Source organism: Trichosurus vulpecula, chromosome 6 (genome assembly GCF_011100635.1).
Source record: "Trichosurus vulpecula isolate mTriVul1 chromosome 6, mTriVul1.pri, whole genome shotgun sequence".
Taxonomy (NCBI): domain Eukaryota; kingdom Metazoa; phylum Chordata; class Mammalia; order Diprotodontia; family Phalangeridae; genus Trichosurus; species Trichosurus vulpecula.
In genome coordinates this window covers 7,546,761-7,568,575 of record NC_050578.1, presented here as the reverse complement: position 1 = coordinate 7,568,575, position 21,815 = coordinate 7,546,761, and the positions used below count along the sequence as shown (strand labels likewise).

Genomic DNA, 21,815 nt, shown 5'->3' with positions numbered 1-21,815 from the left:
TCACTAAGTTGTTGTCTAAATTAATTTTGATTTATGACAAGGCAGAAAACTGGGCTTTTGTGCAATTTGAGGCTTGACTTGTCAGTATTTCACTATGGACTCTGTTCTCAATGCATATTTTTTTCTTTATAAAAATTTACAATGGCTCCCTTCATGGTTTTGCCTAGATGCTCCATTCTTAAGGCTTTCCAAGGAGAAAATGACATTACAAACCTTGTGACGCTGTTTCTTCACAATAGCGAGAGAAGTTAGACAAATATTTGTTTGTTTTAGTTGGTAGTGAAGTAGTGGTGATCTTGATGGAATGCCTACAGTGGGCATTGTCCCTGCATCCTCCTCAAGCCTGTAGGAGAATCTGATGAAGAGTGGGGTAGAAAGCAGGGATTGGCTTTCAGTGGGGTATTTATTGAAGGAGAATGGGGCAGTAAAACATGTATGAATGAGCATGGAAGCCTGGAATAACTGAAATGGAGATCAAGAAGTATAAGGATGGATAAAGAAAAGAGATTCTTTTTTGAGCCTCCTTGTAATTTAATTCTTTAATTGGTCTGTGAAATCCTTGAAATGGGTACTTCCTCCTGAAGAGGTTTAAGTAAAAATGATGATAGTTAGAGGAACCATACATTTCTAGGGGTGCTCAAGACCCCAAAATACCAACACACCGGGTCTTGCCGAAAGAATTCGACTCAAGCCTTCTCAGCCAAGGGAAAAGAGAAAGTTTATTAGGGATTCACCATAATGAGCTGTCTTAAGAAATCCCACCCTTTGTGACACGCCTGTTTTCACAAGCTGGCCAGATTCAATGTGAGGCTTGTGGCCTTAGGGGAAGGCCAGATCTAGTTGGACGATTCAAGGACAGTTCAAGGGGGCTCCCAGAGACTGTATTCCAGATTCAAGGGGCTTCCCAGAGACTGTGCCCTCGTCAGAGTGACTTCTCTGGACTTCAGTTTTTCAAATGTAAAATGAAGTGGAAGGACCTTCAAGGTCCTTTTCAGTTCTAAATCTGTGATCTTATGATCTGAAAGAACAGTTAGATCCTAGAAGCCACTGGATTATAGCTATGATTATATTTTATGTAAAGTTAGAGACTTGTCCCCTTTCTGCTTTATAACTTTCTGTGAAACAATTAAGTACATACTTTGGGGAGAGTAATTCTCATTTCAAACCTGTTTTGCTGAATATTAAAGAATCAATACTTTCATGTGATTATCTCATTTTTATCTTCTTTCCTCATAGTATACTAGTATTGAATAGCCAATAGATTCCCCTTTGTACAAAAGAACTATTTTAAAATCTTTTACCTTTGCAGAGGGAGTTAGGTGGCATGGTGGATAGAACCTTGGACCTGGAGTCGGGAAGACCTGAGTTCAAATCCAGCCTCAGACACTTAGTAGCTGAGTGACTCTGGGCAAGTCATTTTGCCTCTGTCTGCCTCCGTTTCCCCTTCTGTAAAATGGGGATAATACTACTTCTACCTCCCATGGTTTTCATGAAGATAAAATTAGATATTTGTAGATCGCTACATAAATGCTAGCTATTATTATCATCAGCTCTACCAATTTCCCTTTTTCCTACCTCCTTTTGTGTGTTGTCTCCCTCTTTAGATTATCAAATACTCCTTGAGGACAGGGATTTCCCTTCTTTTTATTGCCCCAGGTGCCTGGCACAGAATAGGTGCTTAATAAATGTTGATTGCATTGGATCACAGCCAAGTTCTCCTTCGGTAGCCTTGGAAAACCAAGGTGAATCCAGACAGTATTTAGTGCTTATGTAGTTGGAAATATCACCTCAGTTAAAAATTAGCACTATTAAATTAAATTATATCAAAGAACTATAGATTTAGAGCTGGAAGTCCAGCCCCTCCGTCTTATACATAAGAGCACTGAGCCCTAGAGAAGTGAAATTACTTGCTTAAGGTCATGAAGTAAATGGAAAAAACTTGATTTTGACCCCAGGTCCTATGACTCCAAGTTCAACCATCTTCTGCCGTCCCAATTCTACCCTATTGCATCCTTCTGAATAAAGGCCGCCTCCCTAAAGTGAGATTCAAGATCCCTGTGAAAGAAGGAACTGTAGTACAGGGATCCACCCCAAAGCGACACTGATTACAGGCCACACTCCATGTTTCTGTGCGCCGCATTGGAGGAAATGAAGTTTGTGTTCAGGCCATCATGGTATTTTCCCCCATAGTCATTGCCGCAATATTTGGGGGGAGAAAAATCTCAATTTTCTTTGAGAGGTTGATTCTTGAACTCTTCCCTTCTATCACACAGTGGTAAGCAATGCTCAAAAGAGTTTGGATTGAAAAAGGCCGCCTTGCGTGTGAATCTGAGCATTGGAATTTGGAGGCTATAAAGCGGATTGACAATGAAGCATATTTTATTTACCGGTAAGAGTCCTAGATGGATCATCAGACTCACTCAGGCAAATCTTGCAGTGCCTCCCACTAATGGGACTGATTGAGGCTGTTAGGACTTATTCGTAATTCAGAACATTTGTTTTAAAATATTTGTGTGGGCATAGGTTTCCTATGCATTCTTTTAAAAATATTATTTAGAAATTTTAGTGCCTATCACAGAAAAATACATTCATACATATTTTATGAAATAGTAGTGTTGGTGGCATAACAGATAGAGAGGATGAGGGGCCTTGGAATCACAGTGATTGGTGTTTCGGTCCTGACTCTGACACCTACTAGCTGCATGACCTTAGGCAAGTCACTGAATTTCTGTGGGTCATTTGAAAGTGGGCACTAGCAGCTGTTTGTTTTTGCCAAGAAGAGGACAGGAGACCAAGAAATGGATTGTTATATTACAGCATGAGAGTTTCCTAGCAATATGAATTGTTTGAGAGAAGCAAGGTAACATAGTGGGTAAAGTCCATGGAGTTAGAAGAACCTGTGTTCAAGTCCTGTTTCCTGTTTCTTTACCAGCTCTGTGACCATGGGCAAGTCAGTCAGTTAGCAAGCATTAGCAAGTGCCTAATTTGTGCCAGGTGCCACTAGGTGGTGCAGTGGATAAATAGTGCTGGGCCTGGAGTCAGGAAGATGAATTCAAATCCAGTCTTGGACACTTCTTAGCTGTGTGATCCTGGGCAAGTCATTTAACCCTGTTTGCCTCAGTTTCCTCATCTGTCAAATGAAGGAAATGGCACCACTCCAGTAGCTTTGCCAAGAATACCCCAAACGGGGTCATGAAGAGTTTAATGGGTGACACAACTCAACCACAACTACACAACTGTGCGAAGTGCTCTGAATACAAAGAAAAGCAAAAGACAGTCCCTATTCTCCAGGAGGTCACGGTCTAGTAGGGGAAGATGATATGTAAATGATTATGAATAAAGAAGATACATGCAGGATAAATTGGAGATAATCAACAGAGGGAAAACACTGGCATTAAGGGGGAGTACAGAAAGGTTTCTTACAGGAGGTGGGATTTTAGCTGGGACTCAAAGGGAAGCAAAGGAAGCCAGGGGGTGGAAATGGGGAGGGAGAAAATTCCAGGTACAAGGGACAGAAAGAGAAAATGACTGGAGTCAAGAGGCTTCAGGGAACAACCAGAAAGCCATGGTCCCTAGCTTGGAGAGTATTGGGGGTGGGACTGTAAAGTGTAAGGAGACAGGAAAGGTGGGGAAAGGCCAGGTTGCAGAGGGCTTTAAAAACCAAACTGAGGATTTAATAGTTGATCCTAGAGGCTGTAGGAAGCCACTGAAGTTGATTGAGTGGGGATGGGTGTCAGGTTGACATGGTCAAACTTGAACTTTAGGAAGATTAGTTTAATAGGTGAGTGGAGGATGGACTGGAGTGGGGAGAGGCTTGAGGCAGGGACCTCAATCAACAGACCATTGCAATAATCCAGGTGTGAGGTGATGAGGGCTTGCACCCCTGTTGGAGCTGTTTTAGAGAATGGAAGGGGATATATATGAGAGATGCTGTAAAGGTAGGAACAACAGTACTTGGTAACGTTAGACATGGGGAGTGAGAGACAACATGGACTTGAAGATGCAAGCTTAAGAAGTGACTGAGCAGATGTTAATTCTCTTGACGGTAATTGGGGAAGTGAGAAAGAAGGCAGGGAGGGTGAGGCTGGAAGCTAATGAATTCTGTTTTGAACATGTTGAGTTTGAAATGTTTATGAGCTATTCAGTTCAAAATATCCAATGGTCATTTGGAAGTACAAAACTGGAGGTCAGAAGAGAGGTCAGGGCTGGACAAATAAATCTAGTGGATGTGATAGTTTAAAATCAAACAAGGGAACTGATGAGATCACCAAGTCAGATAGTATAGAGGGAGAAATCCCAGGATAAAGCCTTGAGGGACACCTACGGTTAATGGGTGTGTCCTGGATGAAGATCTAGCAAAGGAGACTGAGAAGAAGCAGTCAGACAGATAGGAGAAGAACCAGGAAAGAGTTATGTCACAAAAACCTGGAGAGAAGAGTGTCCCATAGTATCAAGGAGAAGAAATGGATCCATAGTGTCAGAGGCAGCAGAGAAGTCTCGAAGGATGAGGATTGAGAAAAGTACATTAGATTTCACAATTAAGACATTATTGATAACTCCGAAGGGAACACTTCCTTTTTTTTTAGTTTATTTATTTTTAGTTTTCAACATTTACTTCCGTAAGTTTTAAATTTTCTCCCCCTTCTTCCTCCCTCCTTCCCCAAGATGGCATGCAAGTCTGATACAGGCTCTACATATACATTCTTATTAAACATATTTTCACGTTAGTCATGTTGTAGAGAAGAATTATAACGAATGAGAGAAACCATGAGAAAGAAAAAAAAAACCAAAACACACAAAAACAGAAAATAGTCTGCTCCACTCTGCATTCAGACTCCATAGTTCTTTCTCTGGATGTGGATGGCATTTTCCATCATGAATCATTTGGAATTGTTTTAGGTCCTTGCATTGCTGAGAAGGGCCAAGTCTGTCAAAACCAGTCATGCCACATTGTGTACAGTGTTCTCCTGGTTCTGCTCACTTCACTCAGCATTGGTTCATATAAGTCTTTCCAGGCTTTTCTGAAGTCCACCTGTTCATCATTTCTTATAGCACAATCGTATTCCATTACATTCATATACCACAACTTGTTCAGCCATTCCCCAGTTGATGGGTATCCCCTCAATTTCCAGTTCTTGGCCACCACAAAGAGAGCTGCTATAAATATTTTTGTACATATGGGTCCTTTTCCCATTTTTATGATCTCTTTGGGATACAGACCTAGAATTGGTATTGCTACGGCAAAGGGTATGCACATTTTTATAGCCCTTGCATAGTTCCAAATTGCTCAGAGTGGTTGGATCAGTACAGCTCTACCAACAATGAATTAGTGTTCAGGTTTTCCCACATCTTCTCCAACATTTATCATTTTCCTGTTTTATCATGTTAGCCAATCTAATAGGTGTGATGTGATACCTCAGAGTTGTTTTGATTTGCATCTCTCTAATCAAGTGATTTAGATCACTCTTTGATATGACAATAGATAGCTTTAATTTCTTCCTCTGAAAACTGCCTGTTCATATCCTTTGACCATTTATCAATTGGGAATGACATGTATTCTTGTAAATTTGCCTCAGGTCTCTATATATTCTAGGAATGAGGCCTTTATCAGAGACACTAGTTGTAAAAATTCTTTGCCAGTTTTCTGCTTCTGGAGGGAACACTTTCAGTTGTATGTTGGGAAGCCAGACTGCCTTAGAGAGTTGAGAAGAAAGTGAGAGGAAAGGATATGGAGGTATCAGCTGTAGAAGGCCTTCTCAAAGAGTTTAGCTAAGCAAGGGAGAAGAGAAATAAGATGATTGCTCACGTGGGATTGTTAGGATTTTTTGAGGATGGGGGAGATGTGGGCATGTTTGTAGGCAGTAGGGAAAGAGCCAATAGACCGGGAGACATTGCAGATAAGAGAGTGGTGATGATAGTGGGGGCAATTTGCTGGAGAAGAAGCCAGGGAGTGAGATCTCTTGGGCAGGTAGAGACAAGTCACTTAATCCTTCAGTGCCCCAGGCAGTTCTCTTAACTAGATAAAGAAATATTTTTAAGGTGTAACTGGAGTGAGTTTCCACAGGAAGAATTTATCACATGAATGAATTCCAGGTTAGGACCAAAAAAAAAACCAAAACCCCTAAGCATATATTATTGAGGCATTCCATACTCAGTTCACACATATCTTCCTATGATTCTCTTTATTATTCCTATAAATAATTTCCTATGACACAAAACATTTCCATTATGTTAACAAACCACAATGTTTCCATACTCTCTTGGATATATTAGAGAAGGGATACATGGATGAACTAAGTGACTTCCACCTTGGAGAGTCTGTGATCCTGTGGAAATGAGACAGGTTTATTGTCATAACTTTTTTTAAAATTAGTAATGTGATTAATGTTTAAATCCTTTTCTACTGGAAAATGTTACAAATCAAGAATATTTAATACACCAAACTTTAAAATTATCATTACTAAGAACTTAAGCAACCTTTAAAACCCGAATGAATATGAAATTCTCTTTACAACTTAAGTATTTCTCTTTCAATCTTGAGACTAAGAATTTTCACTAGAGCTGGCTGGGTAAATGACAGCTGCAGAGCAGTGGGTAGGCTTCAGAGTGGTAGAGCTCTTCTCCCTCCCACCCCTTTCTCTCTTTCTCTGAGTTTTTTTTTCTCCCTCTCCTTTTAAGCCTCTCTTTCATGTGTAGCCAAGTGAAAGACTCAGAGCGAAATATAAACTCTGGCTCAGCAGATCTTGGGGGCCGGGAGGCTGATGAGAGTTTAGAGGCCAGGAAGCAGCCTGGGAAGACAGCCTGTAGGCACAGAGCAGTAGGGCCCCAAGGCAGGCTTTGGCTCTCAGATCTTTTTGATGAGGAGATGAATGTGAAGATAGTGCCCTGGTGGGTTGTGATATATAGTGCCCCCAAGAATAGAAGGGGGGGGCACTATCCAAACCAAGGGCATTTTTTTGTTGCTCTTCAGAGTCAGTTCACAATTCGTCCTTAGTCATTGGCTGTCTCAGAATAAGGCTTTCCTCCCCCTGAACTTTGTTGTTTTTTTTTTTTTAAATTATAGAGCAGAATCCGGTTTATTTCATGTGGGAAATGTTCCTTTGAGATCCTTGACAGAATCTAGCTTCTTGGATTCTGACTCTCAGGGTTTAATTGAAAAAGGAACATTGTGGGAAAATGGAGCCAGATGTTTGAGCATGGGTTCACTTTCTGTGGCCTCTGTGATCCACTGTATGTTTCAGAATTGATTTTTGCCATACCCTCAATAGGCCAGCCAGCAGTAAATTACCTAGTGGGTAATAGTCACTAGAAAGACATGAGCCCAGGCCGAGGAGAATCCTAATGTTGTTGTAGTAAACAATATTATCCTCCACCATTTGTGCTATCAAGAATATTTAATACATTTTTTGGAATAATTCATAATTTGTCTTGGAAAAACAAGCCACTGGGTTCTGGATGTGATTGTGTTCAGGGAATAAGTACCAACCTTAAAATGTCACAACAGTTTATCAAAGGAAAACCAGGTTGTAGTTCTTTGTAGCCTTGCAGATGACCTTCAAAGATCAGCTCATAAGGGGAAAGTCCATGTGGGATAGTGGTTAGGACTTGGAAGACCTAAGTTCAATTCTCCCTATAGACATTTCCAGTTGTGTGACTATGTTTTAAAATACCAAGGAAAAAACCAAGAACTTACAGTATGTTTTAAAATACTAAATACTTCTAGGAATATTGTCTGAGTTGTGATGAAGTAAACATTTTCAGGGTGTCATTGTGGCATAAATTCCTTCAGGGCAGAACCTCACCTGTAGTTTCCTCTTCTGTATAATGAGGGTAATAAATATACTAGCTATCTCACAAATTTGTTGTGAGACTCAAACTGGAAAAGAGAAAATGCTTAATAAATAATTCAGGAATGATCTCTCTCTTTTTTTCCTGGACAGTATCAGTCAGCTACTACACGGCAGGCACGGTGCCAAGGACAGGGGGTACAAAAAAAAGGACAAAAAACAATCTCGGCTTGAAAGGAGCCCACAGTCTAATTGGGAGACAGACAACTTGCAAACAAGATGTAGAGAGAGTGTAGTCTGAGAGGGAAGACGTTGAGATTAACGTTTCTTGCAGATCTTGCAGAAGTTGGGACTTTAGCTCAGATGCCGTAGAAGCCAGAGAAGTTAGGAGGTGAAGACGAGGAGGGAGAGTACCAGTCATGGAGAATAGTCAGGGAATACAGGGAGTGTGGTGTGTCAAGAACAAGGAGGCCGATGTCAATGAGTTACAGAGTTTTCTTTGCTATAGAGAATGTCTATTTAGAAAACGCTCTGCTAATGACCGTTGGCAACTTTTCTGCAGTTCCTAGTCTTTACTCCTTTTGAATCATCTGTGAGAAGTTTAACATACATCTGTGTTTATTTGGAAGGCGTGTTTTTGCATAAAGTAGGTCAGCCAGAACTAATTAAGATGGAGAAGGATTAGGGGAACTGGCCATCAGGTTGGACAAAATTATTTGTGACTAGGTTTGTGAAAGATTTGAATTTAATTTTCTGTAGGCTTGTGTGCCATATTGAAATGGGTTATGACCGCATCTGAAATATCACCTGCTACTAAGTGGTATTTGACAATGAATTTCTAATTTCTTTTATTTTTTTATCTGAAATCATTCATACCTAAAAACTGTATGTTTTAAAATGCTAAGTACTTCTAGAAATATTGTCTGAGCGTGTCATTGTGGCATAAATTCCTTCAGGACAGAACTTCATGGCATAGTGGTAGATATATCCAATATAGTCAGCAGTTAGTCAATAAGCATTTCTTAAGCACCTACTATCTTACTGGGGACCGTGCTAAATGCTAGGGATACAAAAATTATACTATGTTATGATGAAAAACATTTATGGGGGCAGCTAGGTGGCGCAGTGAGTAGAGCACCGGCCCTGGAGTCAGGAGGACCTGAGTTCAAATCCGGCCTCAGACACTCGACACATTTACTAGCTGTGTGACCTTGGGCAAGTCACTTAACCCCAATTGCCCTGCCTTCCCCCCTGCAAAAAAAAAATTATGAAAGTTACAAGAATATATTCCATAGTATTTGAAAACGTATTTTCTGCCGCAGGTTTTGATGTACTCTCTTTTCATGAAAACAAAGACAACTGAGTTTTAATTTTCCTTTATGGAGTATTTTCCTACCTATCATTTGTGAACACAATCAGAGGTGGAGTTATATACAGGAAAGGATGAGGGATTTGGCATCACAGGATCCAGGTGCAAATAAAGGCTCAGTGACTTCTCTGGGCCTGTTTCCTCATCGGTAAGATGAGGGGTTTTGACTTAATGGCCTCCCATTCTAAATCTGTGATCCCATGCTCTCCAGAAAAAAAATGATAGGCTTCTACATTCTAACAATGCAGGATGCTTCAGACCAGAAATATAAAGACTAAATGGAGAATGTGACAAACATTTACAAAATCCTGACTGATTTGACTTGTTCCTCAATTTCCAGAATAGAACTAAGAGATTTGAAAGAGAAAAATAGAAGGAAGCGTTGCTTTTACACAGCAGGTTGTAACTTAGGAAGGTCATTTCCCTGAGAAATAGTACCAGCTGAAAATATAAATGGTTTCCAGACTTACGGATGAATGACCCATATTTGTGTTTGAGAGAGTACATGTTTAATCCTTTGATATCAGTATTACTAAGGGCAGGGATCCCCTCTGCCCAGTGCCAGTGTCAGAGATAGGATCCTTTACTGAGCTAAGCGACCTTGACCCAGTATTGCACTTCCTGTAGCGTAAGAAATCTACATCCATCCTTGGAGCGGCATAGTACGTTGGAAAAACTCGATTTGGAGTTAGAGGACCTCTGTTCAAGTTGCCCCTCTGTGTGACCTTGGGCAAATCACTTGATCACTCTGTGCCTCAGTTTCCTTGTCTGTAAAATGAAATGGTGGGATTTGATGGCCTCTAAGGTCCATTTAAACCGTAAGTCTGTGATCCCATGAATGTATAATGTAGGATTATATCTATATATCTCTGTGTCTACACCTTCTCAAGTTGTAGCCTTTGTGTCATGGCATTGTCTGTGTGTGTCATTAGGCTGCTCTGACCGTCTCTTAAATCCTATTCTAGAGAAAGCTAAGAACACAAAGGAACAAGTCACCAGATTGTTTTTGTTGTTCATCCTTTGTTTTCCAAGTGGATCGATGACATCACAGGTGACGTCTTGACTTGTGCATGCATTGGGTTTAAGTGAGGCAGAGCTGCACAAGGTCATGAACCTCACTTTCTCTTCCAGACTCCTCAAAGTCCAGTGGCAAAACGAAAGTCAAGGCCATGGCCCAGGATGCAGTGGATGGCCTTGGTGTCTTTGATGTCTAACCGAGCTCTAAGCACCCCAGAGCACCTGCTTCAGCTGCCTTCATGGCTGTTAGAACACATTGTTCTCCTCTGCCCATTCCACTGGGAGAGATCTTCACATGCTTGGGGTAGACATCCCCCTAACTCACTGACAGGTTTGAGGCCTATCTTTTACCCTCAGCCTGGTTTAGCCCATCTGCTGAAATGGCTTTACTGAGATGCGGCCACTGCATATGCTGTAGCTTCTTAGAACGACAGGTTTGAGTGTCAGGTGGAGACCGAAGGTAGTTGAGCAGCCCTGAGAAGGGCTTGGGAAGCACTCCCACCAGAGATGCTCGTCCTCCTGAACATCCCTACACCCCTACCACATTAGGCCATTATTAGATAATGGTAGGATAATCAAATCAGATAAGAGTATCAAAGAAGAATGGTAGAATTTGTGGTTTTATAGAAATAAGAACTCAATTGTGATTTTCTAGTATTGGGCTTGGAGTCAGGAAGAATCTGAGTTTTAATGCTACCTTGGATACTAGCTGTGTGACCCTGGGTGAGACATCTAACCTTTCTCAGCATCAGTTTCTTCATCTGCAAGGTGGAAATAATCATAGCACCTAACTTACAGGATCGTTGTGGCTCAAGTGAGAGAATGTGTAGGGCACTTTGCAAACCTTAAAGCACTCTACAAACACTAGCTATGGTTCTCTAAAGCTGTAATCCTGTGATCTGTGATAACTGCAGCAGCCCAGGTAAGAATAGGCCTGGACCTGTGATTTCATTGGTATGAGGGGTGGGAAGGGAAGGGGAATAAGCACTTATATAGCACCTACTGTGTTCCAGGCACTCTGCTAAATGCTTTACAGATATTTCATTTGATCTGCAAAGTAGAAGCTATTATTATCATCCACATTTTACTGTGGAGGAAACCGAGGCAAATAGAGGTTAACTGATTTGCCCAGGATCACAGATAGTAAGTGTTTGAGGCCGCATTTGAACTCAGGTCTTCCTGACTCCAGGCCCAGGACTTTATCCACGTGCCACCTTGATACCTCCGTTCTCAAAAGAGAAGACTTCTCGTACCAAAGCAATATGGCACCTTCTCTGAAACTCACAGTCTTAGAGAGTTGCTTAGAGATTGTGAATTCCTGTTCGGGCTCTCCCAGTATGTGTGGAAGCTGTCACTTGAGCCCAGGTTTTCCTGGCTCCGAGGTCAGCTCTATCCACTACACCATGCTGCCTCTCAGAGGGTTTATAAAGCAAGAAGATTGCCCTAGATTTGAATTTTGAATACCTAGGTTCAAAATATAGCTTTGCAGGAAATTACCTGTGTAACCTTGGGGAAATCACATCACTCTCTGTGGACCTAATTTCCTTATCTGTAAAACAAGCAGGTTGGACTGGTTGATCTGTAAGGGTCTTTTTGCTCCAAGTCCTTTTCATGTGACTTAGGAACCAAAGTGCAGCTTTAGGAATCTCCCTTAGATAGGACCCGACTCAATGGAATCAGTGTATTGTATTGAAAAATGTGCCGTATTTGAAGTCAGAAGACTTGGATTCAGATTTCCACTGTGCTTCTTACTGCAAGCCACTCAGCCTTAGGTGAGGGCCTTACTTGCCACACCTGTTAAATGAGAGGGAACTGGACTCAAAGGCCCCTAGTTTGCCTTTCAGCTCTGAAGCTATGATGCTGAGTAATGGCATTGGCATCTTTGGTTTTCTGGTAGGCCCTAGCAGGAGGCAACTGTAGACTAAAAAAAAGTATCCACCGTCAGGCCAGGATTTGTGCTACCATTGCCCATGGACTAGACAAGGGGACTCAGTCCAGGGATCTGGGAAGAGACCCAGCAGACTATGATACCGGATACCCAAAACTATCAGCTCTCCGTCTAGTGCTATATAGAGAATGTCTGTTAGAAATTCTTTGGTGCAAGCATTTGATCTACTATTTTGGAGAAGTAATAAAATGAAAAATCTCCTCTAAAAGTTTTTTTTTCTTTCAAAGGTCTTTACAGATTAGGGTGATTTGCCATTTGTCCTCTAGGAAACTGAAGACTAAGTGGCAACGTTACAGGAATCACGCTCTAGGTTTCCAAGCGAAGCTTCTTGGTTAGACCGCTTCCTCCTGGGTTGTTTTGAGATTCTCATATTCACTCAGTCATTCATTTTGATTATTTACAAAATGGAATCCTTTAAGATGAAATTGTCTACAGGACACTATAGAAGTGTGAAGCAGGCTATTAAAATCCATGAAACAAGGCAGCCATTTTAATGTCGCTGACAGTGGCATATCAGTGTCAATATGCTCACTTGTTAGGGAAGTCTGACTTTAAAGATACGTATCGTCAGTGACTTATAGAAGAGATCAGACTTGTTTTCCTTAGCCTTAGGAGTTGTGGAAGACAGATCAAACTTGCTTTTCTTAACCTTAGGAGGCAAAACTAAGATAAATAGGGAGTTTTAATTTAGTATGAAGAAAAACTTCTAATAATTAGAGCTGTCCAGATTGGAAGAACTGCCTTAAAAGACTGTCATTGGAAGATAGCCAACAGCTTGTTGGAAAATTGTAGAAGAGATTTATTGTTCACATGTGAGTTCAGCTAGATGACCTCAAAGGTCCCTTTCCATCTTATGCTTTGTGGTCCTCAGTGTTGCTAAAGACCAAAGGAATATCAATCCATTTTTTCATGTTGTCTTCTCCATTAGAGTGTGAGCTCCCTGACAGCAGAGAATATCTTTTTAATCTTTCTTGGCATTGGCAGTGGTTAACACAGTGCTTGGCACATAAGTGCTTAATAAGTGTTCATTGTCTTGCTTGACCACTTGACAGCTATAAAATGAGTGAATTGTGCTTTTATATAATAGGAAAAGCTAACATGTATATAGTCCTTTGAGATTTACAAAGGAAGTTACAAACATCTCATTTTATCCTTACAATACCCTTGGGAAATGGGTCCCATTATTACCCCCATTTTACAAGTAAGGAAACTGAGGCAGGCTGACTTGACCGGGGTCACCCAGGCTAGTATATCTGAAGCTAAATTTGAACTCCTCTCTTTCTGAGTCCATGATCATGAGACAGCCAGATGGCATAATGGGTAAAACATTGGACCTTGAATCAGGAAGTCCTGAGTTGCTTTAATTTTTATTTCTCTAATCAATAGTGATTTAGAGCATTTTTTCACATAACTATAGTTAACTTTAATTTCTTCATCTGAAAATTGCTTGTTCATATCCTTTGACTATCAATTGGGGAATATTTGTATTCTTATAGATTTGACTCAGTTCTCTATATATGTTAGAAATGAGGCAAGGCTTTACTTTTAAAATGCTGTTAGTAAGTATTCTTATTTTCAGACCTTTTTTCTCTCTACGTTCCAGCATTAAAAACTCACAATCATGTTTTTCTTTCCTTTTAAGGGTGTACCTCAGTTACCATGTGCCAAAGCATTATACAGTTATGAGGGAAAAGAGCCGGGAGATCTTAACTTCGCTAAGGGCGACATCATCATTTTGCGTCGACAGGTGGATGAAAATTGGTATCATGGAGAAGTCAACGGGATTCATGGATTTTTTCCCACTAATTTTGTGCAGATTATTAAACCTTTACCTCAGCCCCCGCCTCAGTGCAAAGCACTTTATGACTTTGAAGTCAGAGACAAGGAAGCTGACAAAGACTGTCTGCCATTTGCAAAGGTAAACTTTCTTAAGTTGGACGTTTTGTTTGTTTCTTGTTTGTTTTGAGGCAGACAGGATGAAAGGTTAAGTTACTTACCCAGGGTCACGCAGCTGGTAAGTGTCCGAGGGCAGATTTGAGCTCAGAGCACCTCATACCGCCTTGCTGCCCCGGACATTTTTTTAAAAAGTCATTGTTGTGTTTTTAAACCACAGTCATTTACCCTTAAACCACTGAACCTGGTGACCTGCCTCTCCCCCCCCCCCCCAAAAAGCCATTGAAGCAAAACTAATAGATATCACTGTTGTATTTGTCAGGGTATACGTCATTCCGCATCCACAGTCTGACACCTCTTAATTGGGATGTTGAAGGTGGGTTTTATCATCAGTTAATTAGAGTTAATCAGAGTTCAACTGCCTTTCACCGTTGTTCTGTTTCCTCTCTATTTGGTTAACAAGGGTATGACTGAAAGGGATAGATTTATGGCCATCTGTACTTTCTTGTACTGCCATTTTATATGAACCAGTTCCTAACTTTAAGTAGGATCTTCATTTTTTAAAAATAATAGTCAATAGAGAAACAGCATGACATAATGAATAGAACTGGCCTCGGAGTTTGGAAAACACGTCCTGGTCTGTGTGATCCTAAGACCCTAAGTCAGTGCCCCCAGGTGACTCTCTGAGTTTTAGAATAGTGGACAACCTGCGTTAACCAGTTTCCTCATGGGGAGTTCCAGTGAAATTGCATGTGATCGGAAAAAGAGTAATCATAATTCACCAAAAGTAGTTTTGTGCATGGGGCAGGTAAGTGGTGCAGTGGAGAGAGCACTGGGCTTGGAATCAGAAAGACTCGTTTTGATAATTTGAATCCAGCCTCAGACGCTTACTAACTATGTGACCCTGGGCAAGTCACTTAACCCTCTTTGCCTCAGTTTCTCATTTGTAAAATGAAAGGGAGTAGGAAATAGCAAACTACTTCAGTATCTTTGCCAAGAAAACCCCAGTTGGGATCACAAAAGCATTGACTTTTGTTCACAAATATTATTATATGCTGTTCCAATTTTAAAAATCCCTAGTGTTTTCTTTTTTTGTTGTTTCATTTATCATCAAAATTATATCTTTCCCAGCCCCTTCCCTTAAAGTGTGTCTATGTCATGCTGGGGTGTGGAAGGTTGAATGCACTAGTGGGATTCCAAGTCAAAGTCTGCTTCTGTGATTGAAAGGGTACACAGTAGCACCAGAAGAGTTGTCTGCTGAGCTGATGATGGGCAGGCATTGTAAGGTGAATGTAAGTAAAGTTTGTAGAGCAATAGAAGGGCTTTTAGTTTCCTCTAAGAAATATTTGCTGTATGAAAAGTTTGAGAGTCAGTCCGACACTAACCTGGTCCCTTCCTATCTTTCCAGTCTTTTCACGCCTTACTCCTCTTCACATACTCAGTGATCCAGTAACACTGGCCTTCTAGATATTTCTCTCACTAGACAATCCATCAATGGATTTGGGGCATTTTCAATGGCTCTTCCAAATGCCTGGAACCCGCACCCTCCTCAGCTCTGCTTCTCCAACTTCTTTCAAGCACCAGCTAAAATCCTACCTTCTGCCAGAAGCCTTTTCCTATCCTCCTTCATGCTGATGCCTTCCCTCTGTGCATTATCTCCAGTTTATCCTGTAAATCTTGTTGCTACACAGTAATCTCCCCATTAGGTTCTAAGCAGTTTGAGAGTAGGGATTGTCTCTGGACTCTGTTTATATCCCCAGCACTTAGCATAGTGCTTGGTACATCATAGGCACTTAATAAATGCTTATTAATTGAGTAACTGACTAAGATTTTATAAGCTCAAGGGAGGTGGGGATGGATTGCAACAGCCTAGATATATAATATTGCAGCCCATCTTCTTCACAAGGAAATCACAGGGGAGCAACAGTCCTCAATCTGTCTGAAAAAATCATTGAGCTAGACAGCATTTGATTTGGGAAAATTGTGGATGCATACACAGACATACCCATCGTTAAGTTTTTATTCAGATATCTGAAATTGTCAAAGGGCACAAATTAAGCGACAAGTCTTCATTAGAATGTGGAGACATCATCTTTTTGGTATTCCTGCAGGATGATGTCCTGACGGTGATTCGGAGAGTGGATGAAAATTGGGCTGAAGGGATGCTGTCTGACAAAATTGGGATATTCCCTATTTCATATGTTGAGGTAAGTTAAGCTGCAGCAACTTTAAGTAGACCATTGATGGACCCAAGAAATAGACTTTGATGGTGAAATTGCATTATTAGTCATGACTCCTCTCCCTCTCCCCTCCCCAAAGAGTGAACTGCACCATAATCTTCTTTTATGAGACAAATCTGGAGTGATTCCTGACTCTTGCCTGCCCTGTGATTGCTGAATGCTGAAATTTCATACGCTGCTTCCTGCCCCCAACCATTCATTATTTATTAGCATTCTTTTCTTTTTAAATTTTGAGTTCCAAATTCTCTCCCTCCCTCTCCCACCTTCCCCCGCCCACTCGGAAGGCACGCAGTATAATATCAACTGCACATGTAGAATCACGCAAAACCTTTCTATATATCAGTCATATTGCCCATATATATGTGTGTGTGTGTGTATATATATGTGTGTGTGTATATGTGTATATGTATGTATGTATGTATGTGTATGTGTATATGTATGTATGTATGTGTATATATATGTATGTATGTGTGTATGTATGTGTGTGTATGTGTGTGTATATATGTATGTGTGTATGTGTATATATGTATATATGTATGTATGTGTGTATATGTATGTATGTGTATATATGTGTGTATATATGTGTGTGTATATATGTATGTATGTATGTGTATATGTATGTGTATATGTGTATATATGTATGTGTATGTATGTGTGTATATATGTATGTGTGTGTGTATATGTATGTGTGTATGTGTGTATATATGTATGTGTGTATATATGTACGTGTATGTGTGTATATATATGTATGTGTATGTATGTGTGTGTATATATGTATGTGTGTATGCATGTGTGTGTATATATGTATGTGTGTATGCATGTGTGTGTATATATGTATGTGTGTGTATGTATGTGTGTATGTGTGTATGTGTGTATGTGCGTATATATGTATGTGTGTATGTGCGTATATATGTATGTGTGTATGTGCGTATATATGTATGTGTGTATGTGTGTACATATGTATGTGTGTATGTGTGTATATATGTATGTGTGTATGTGTGTATATATGTATGTGTGTATGTGTGTATATATGTATTTCAGTTTGCATTCGGAGTTCATCAGTTCTCTCTCTGGATAGTTGCCAAATCTCTCAGATTTGATCATCATTACAACATTGCAGTTATCGTGCACAGTGACCTCCTGGTTCTTCTCACTTCACTCTGTATCAGTTCATACAGGTCTCGCCGTCTTTTCTGAGACCATCATCCCCCTCGTCATTTCTTATAGCACAGTAGTACTCCTTCACAATCATATGCCACAATTTGTTCAGCCATTCTCCTCTAATAAGTATCTGAAGCTAGATTTGCAATCAGGACTTAATGATTTAAAGTCAAATGCTATATCCACTGTGCTACCTAGCTGCCTCTTTTCCATAAGAAGTTATAATTAAGCCTTTTAAATTTTTTTTATTTTCAACATTCATTTTTTAAAAATATTGAATTTCAAATTTTCTCTCTTCCTTCAGCCTTTCCTTCCCCCACTGAGAAGGCAAGAAATATGATATAAATTATACATGTGAAATCATGTGAAACATATGAATGAGCCTTTTAAAAAATATGTGAGGGCCATATTTTTATGGCTCTTTGGGGGTGGTTATGGAAGTGAGACACAGGAGGTGTCTAGTTGTTGTAAAGACAAATAGTATCAGTAAAATCTATTTTTAAAAATATGTGAGGGGTCCCCAGTCCTACAGAAGCAGCTCAGTGTCTCTCTTACAGTATCTGTAAAGCATGTAGCACAGTGCCTGGTATGTAGTAGGTGCTAAATAAATGCTTGTTCCCTTTCCCCTCTTAGAGATGCCACTATCATCAGTGCTTCCATCTCTGACTGACCTTAAAGTGTTTCTTCCCACAAAAAGACAGACTATAATAGAGTCTTAAGGGAACTGAAGAGATCAGCTAGTTCAACCCTTACGTTTTTATGGATATGAGAACTGAGAGGCCAGACAGAGGACCCCTAATATGTGTCATCAGAGGATTTTAGGACTTAGAACAGCTAGGCCATAGAAATGATCCAGTGGAATGCCTTCATTTTCAAAATGAGAAAAAGGAGAAGAGAAATTACTTTCTCAAGGTCACATGGCTAGTAATTAGGAGCACTGGGTTTAAAGCTGGCTGTATTTTTATTCCCAGAACTTAGCACAGTGCCTGGTAAACAGTAAGGACTTAATATTTAAATTATCTAATCTAATCTTTTTACTCCCTACCGCCTGGTCAAATATATGACAAGAGCATACTGACCCTAAGCGTCTTGAGCTTGAACCATGCTGGGATACTTACTGATTCATTAAATGACTGATGGTACAGACTTTAGGAGGATTGCTAGTTCGGAAGCCATTATGTGAGTTAGAGCCTCTAGGAGGACTGAAAATTAAAATCTGTTACGGGTCAGGCCTGGCTCAGGCTGGTTTGAGGGTTTAGACTCAGAATTGGAATGAAAATGGGCTCTTGTTCTCTAGATAACCTTTAAAACAAGGAGGGTCCCTCAGTAATGGCACAGAAAGGATATTCAGCAAAGATACAGTGGTAGTTAGTTCATTTGGGTGCAGCTCTCCTTATCTCTACATTTGGCACAATGGCATTGGGTATATCAGTTGAGATATTCCTGGCCTGAAGAGCACTGACTACTCATGCCTTGTATTTTTATGCCTTAGGCAACCAGGAAAGTATGTCAACCATTTTATCCTTAGTCCTGAGAATCAGTTAACTATCGAGGATACTTTCATTGACTTTTTAGGAAAAACAAGTCTTTATTCATGGACCTTCTATCCTTTCTGCCATTGATACCAACTATATAGTAGCAGATATTGCCCCTGCCACAAGGGCCGAATTAAAAGGAAAATTGTTAAGGGCCAGGCATAGCCCCAGGAACCAAAGTTCCTCTGGGACTCACAAGGCCGAGACTGGTATTATAGGTGGACTGATGAGTGTTTCATAAAGAGAGAGGATGGGGTGACTGGAAGCACCAGCAGTTTACGTTGACGAGTAGAGGCTTTTTGATACCTGGGAAAAGAGCAGCAGATGCAACAGCTGTCCCCAGAAGGATTGCAGAAACTCAGAGGCCATGTTAGCAAGCAGCTGGGGTACAATCTGGGTGTAGTTCAGAAGACCTGTTGGGAAAAATTGGGATGTGAGTTGGGAGTGAAGTGAACCTGAGTGTGCCTGGGAGGTTTATTTGAACCCTCACCTGGTAAGCGTGACCAGTCTTTTGCAATAACTCCGTGTTACTTGATGCCATACAATGGCACCTTGGGATTTGCAATTGTTCAGAAATGATTGATTGCTCAAACTTGACCTTATAAATTAGCTTCCACGGAATAAGAGTGGGTGCCAAAGGAAGTGTGTATGTTTTTCTTAAACCTAAGGACTAAGAAGTTTTCATAGCCAGTGTTCATCTTATGATTGCATACAAAACATTAACAGTTATGCTCCAAATATTACTTTCCAATTGGATACATCATAGCTGTCATGCTCCGCTGCTAATTATAGATCATATGATTGGAGGGCAAATGCCTTCATGCTTCTTGAATCCTGGATCTTGTAAAGACAGACAATGATAATGCATTCCATCTGTTTGCTAGTGATGTGACCATAAGCAAATCATTTAACCTATCTGTTCCTCCGTTTCCTCTTCTGCAAAACATAAAGGAAGAACAAACTAGATAAACATTTGCAAAGGAAGAATGAATTGTTTTCAACATTTTACTAATAAGAAAAAATTTTTAAAATTTAATTAGTAAAAATTGATCAGTAAGCTTTGCTATAGTACTTTATTGATTGATTAAATATCTTGTGGTAGATACTTCAGGAGGACTGGTATGACATTTGGAAGCTATTATGTGGTCTAGAACCACAAATAGAACTTCAAGTTAATGGCTCTTTTGGGTCAGTCCTGGCTTGGGTTGGTTTGATGGGTCAGGTTCAGGGTTGGAATTATATTAGGTACTTGTATACCATATAACCTATTCAAAATAAGAAATAGGATATGTTATATTGAAGTAATTCATTTAAACCTACTAAAGCACATATGAGACTTTGCAGACAAAATAAAAAATTTCATTGATAGAAATAGGGAAGATCTGGACAAATGAAGGGATGCGCCATATACTTGGCTAGTGTAAGTCAGTCAGTTGCAACCCTAATTCTAACCTGTCCACTCCTAATAGAATGTAAACTTTTTGAAGGCAGAGACTATTTCATTGTCCTTCCCTTCCCTAACCCCACCCCCCATCATATATTCAAGGACTAACACAGTGTCTGGCACACAGTAGTCATTTAATAAATGCTTGTGGAATTAAATTAAAGTGAATTGAGTTGACTTGAACAAAATTATTCCAGCTGAGACATTCTGTGATTTCACGTTCTTGTTTAACCCTACCATATACCACTCCAACAACACTGAAGACCTCCTTTGGCATTGTCCTATTATAGACCTTAGGTGAGCACCTACTAGTATGCTAGCATAATCAGTAAGAGTTGTTTTCCATGATGGTGTTTTATATCTCAGGAGCTCCTCTAGGAAGATCTTTAAGCATCTTCTAAGTCAGGGGTTCTTTACCTTGGGTCTGTGAACTTGATTTTTCAGTATTTTGATAACTGTGTTTCAAAATAATTGATTTCCTTTGTAAGCCTCTGTATCTTCTTTTAGGCATTTAAAAACCATTATTCTGAGAAGGGGTAAAGTGAAATCCTGTGATATGGAACAAAATATTCTGGGATTTTATGTTACAGTGGAATTTTGATCATTTAAAAAGATTGATTGGATTGGTATCTATCAAGATTGGCTTGAAAAATCATTTTTGGTTATTCAGAGTATATTTAAATATTCATTTCACATTAAATGTGTGACTTCCAAAACTAAGCATGGGCAGTGACTCAGAATTCCCCCTCTTTTTTTTTCCTTTCAGAGAAAGACCTCATTTTGCATAGGCTTTATTGCAGATACCAGTCATTCAAGGTATAATTGCCTCTAATTTGCATATATACAAGCTTGTCTTATCCCCAGTCAGCATGCTTTGTGATTTGAGGGAATAGAGAGTTAGGGTAGGGTTGACCGATCCTGTTCAGAAAGAGGACTTGGAGACTAACCAAGTTGCACAGGCCTATAGAAAAGCAACGAATGAAATAAATTCATCTCCACAACCCAGATCTTTAAGGATCACTGTATACCTATGACGGTAAACAGTGGTACACCCACTGCTGTTTTGCAAAAGTTTACAAACCACAGTCTCATTTCACCTTCGTAGAGAAATGAATGAATCAGTCAGTCAATCAGCAAGCATTTAGAAGCATTGATTATATGCCAAGTGTGGTGTTAAGTGCTGGGGCTACAAGGAAAGGCAAAAACTAACAGAAAGCTAAATTTTAGCTCTTCAGTTTAAAGGAGCAAAACATACACAGTATTTGAAAGACAATTCCTAGATTCCCCTTCTTTTTATCCAAAATATCCATTTTTGCAAGCTTCTGAAAATTAAAAAGCAGTTTATCATCATAGCCAGTATTCAGTTTGCCTCCCCCAGTGTTGAGGACTCCGAGGTTTTCATAGCAAATCAATTTGTCCAC

The 21,815-nt window shown here is 40.0% G+C and overlaps 1 protein-coding gene across 1 annotated transcript in view; it reads left to right on the top strand.

Moving 5' to 3' along the window:
• The window catches only part of SH3RF1 (SH3 domain containing ring finger 1), a 224,429-nt gene that overhangs the window by 130,744 nt on the left and 71,870 nt on the right, over positions 1–21,815 (top strand). Inside the window, exons 3-4 of the mRNA XM_036763467.1 lie at positions 13,764–14,039; positions 16,126–16,221. Of these exons, the coding sequence (XP_036619362.1) occupies positions 13,764–14,039; positions 16,126–16,221 (372 nt within the window). The remainder of the gene's footprint in view (positions 1–13,763; positions 14,040–16,125; positions 16,222–21,815) is intronic.